Source organism: Limulus polyphemus, unplaced genomic scaffold, assembly GCF_000517525.1.
Source record: "Limulus polyphemus unplaced genomic scaffold, Limulus_polyphemus-2.1.2 Scaffold1224, whole genome shotgun sequence".
Taxonomy (NCBI): Eukaryota; Metazoa; Arthropoda; class Merostomata; order Xiphosura; family Limulidae; genus Limulus; species Limulus polyphemus.
The window spans coordinates 315,008-316,994 of record NW_013666834.1 but is presented as its reverse complement, the minus strand read 5'-3'; the positions used below and the strand labels follow the sequence as shown (position 1 = coordinate 316,994).

Here is a 1,987-nt window from a genome sequence, read left to right as displayed (position 1 = left end):
AAATACACGTTACATTCACATTTCTTGTTCAATAAACGTAATAATGTCAAAATAAACGAGATAAAAGTTTGTTCCGAAAAACAGCAAACACTCGTCTTTCCTTATCAACTTTTTGCTAATATCTGAAGCATGTTTTAAATGCCGCAAGCATAACCTTCTCTATCGTTGGTGCGCTGTATATTTCAAGTATACAATATATCGTAGCTAGGGTAACGATACCAATATGTTCGTAAATTAATATAATTCTACGTTTTTAAGGTTTTTGTCACATAATTACGCACGTAAGTTGTTCCATACCCAGCAATTCAGTGTGATCTCCGTTTTTATCTATCCCTGTCATAGTCATATTTAGAAATTATTCTGTTGTTTCACTCTAGAAAACTCACACACACACAGATTGGCCATACATGACTGCCTCTTAACTTTGATTGGCGGGCTTTTTAAGCTAACAATTCGATATTTTAGGAAAAATAAAAGACAAAATGACCTAATATGTGGAAATGTTATCATAAAATAACCTAATATACGCAAATGTTATTTAACTTCCGTTATGCTTTTAAAAATGAGTCCCCCGGTGGAACGGAGGTAAGTCTACGCATTTACGATGCTAAAGGCAGGGGTTCGTTTCCCTTAGTGGACACACCAGATAGCTCGAAGTGGCTTTGCTATGAAAACACACATACGCGTTTTTTTTAACGATGTAAAACTTATTTAACTAAAACCTTTCCACACAAATGTTACATAGCTAAAATCGAAAAGATCAACCAAAAATTGACGGTTCTTATTACCTTTTTTCCATCATTAATTCACGAGTAAACCAAAACGTGTCTGTTTCATGAGGTTATATTTTCTGAACAGCGTGGTATTAAATTCCTGTTTTTCTGCTTACGCCAGAAAACATGGCCATCATTCTGCATAAACCGGAAATTTCTACAGACATATGAAAAAAAACCTAAAGCGATTTCTAATAAATCGCAATTTTACAAAAGGGTCAAGTTTTCTAGTAAACATTATCGTTCTTAAAGTACACGTTGTTCTTATGCTTTGTTTAAGCCTACAATAGATGTATTAGTGAAGTTAACATCTCTCAAGACATTTTTCATCTACCAATGAAATGGTCGTATTTACTATTATTTTGCATTTTTAAGAATGGTGGATTATACTAGAAAATTCCAAATGTTCTTGACATTCAAGAATGAAGAATGAAATGAGTGGAACTTGAACTTGTCGGGAATCATATTATTATCCTATGAAGTTTCATTTAAAATTTTGAATATTAGAATCTTATTTTAACCCGTCATCGTTCATATTCAGCATAATTCCTAATCACGCCAGCCAACATTATCTGTTTAAACATTCCACATGAATAATCCTCTTCAAAACTGTCTGTGTTTAAAACAACGCCACATTGGGCTATCTGCCGCGTCCACCCGCGACGAATCGAGCGCCCGGATTTTAGCGTTGTAAATCCTTAAACTTACTGTGGAACTTAAAACTGTCAAAACTTAACGTTATATATATATATATTTATATTGTTTGGAAAAGTATGGTTTAAGCTATATCTGTTAGACGAATGCTGTTATTTTGAAATTTAATATCAGTGTTAAGTATACATCTATGGATTTATAAACTTAACATTTCCTAAAACAATGCGTTTACTTTATTAAAGGGCAAATATTTCTCTGAATTTAAACAAGCGTATGGTTGCGCATGAGGTTGTAAATTACTACAAAGACATTAATATATACATATAAAAATAATTAAAACTAATTATGTTTTTGCACCTGGTAGGTCCATTTGGATATTGTAAGTTTAATTATATTTTGATTTAACTGTTTGTTTTCTGATATTTTCTAAGCAGTCTGTTTATGTTGAAGGATACAAGCATTTAGATATCTTGAAGTGAGAAAAAAATAACAATAATTGTTGATTATTAATACGGTAGTAAAAAAAATTAACATTTCTCTTTATATTATTATATTCTTTA

The 1,987-nt window shown here is 31.6% G+C and overlaps 1 protein-coding gene across 1 annotated transcript in view; it reads left to right on the top strand.

Annotated features, from left to right (window-relative positions):
* Positions 1-562: 562 nt before the first annotated feature.
* LOC106462682 (neuromedin-K receptor-like) overlaps positions 563-1,987 on the top strand; it is a 35,371-nt gene continuing 33,946 nt past the window's right edge. Inside the window, exon 1 of the mRNA XM_022390005.1 lies at positions 563-585. Within this exon, the coding sequence (XP_022245713.1) occupies positions 563-585 (23 nt within the window). The remainder of the gene's footprint in view (positions 586-1,987) is intronic.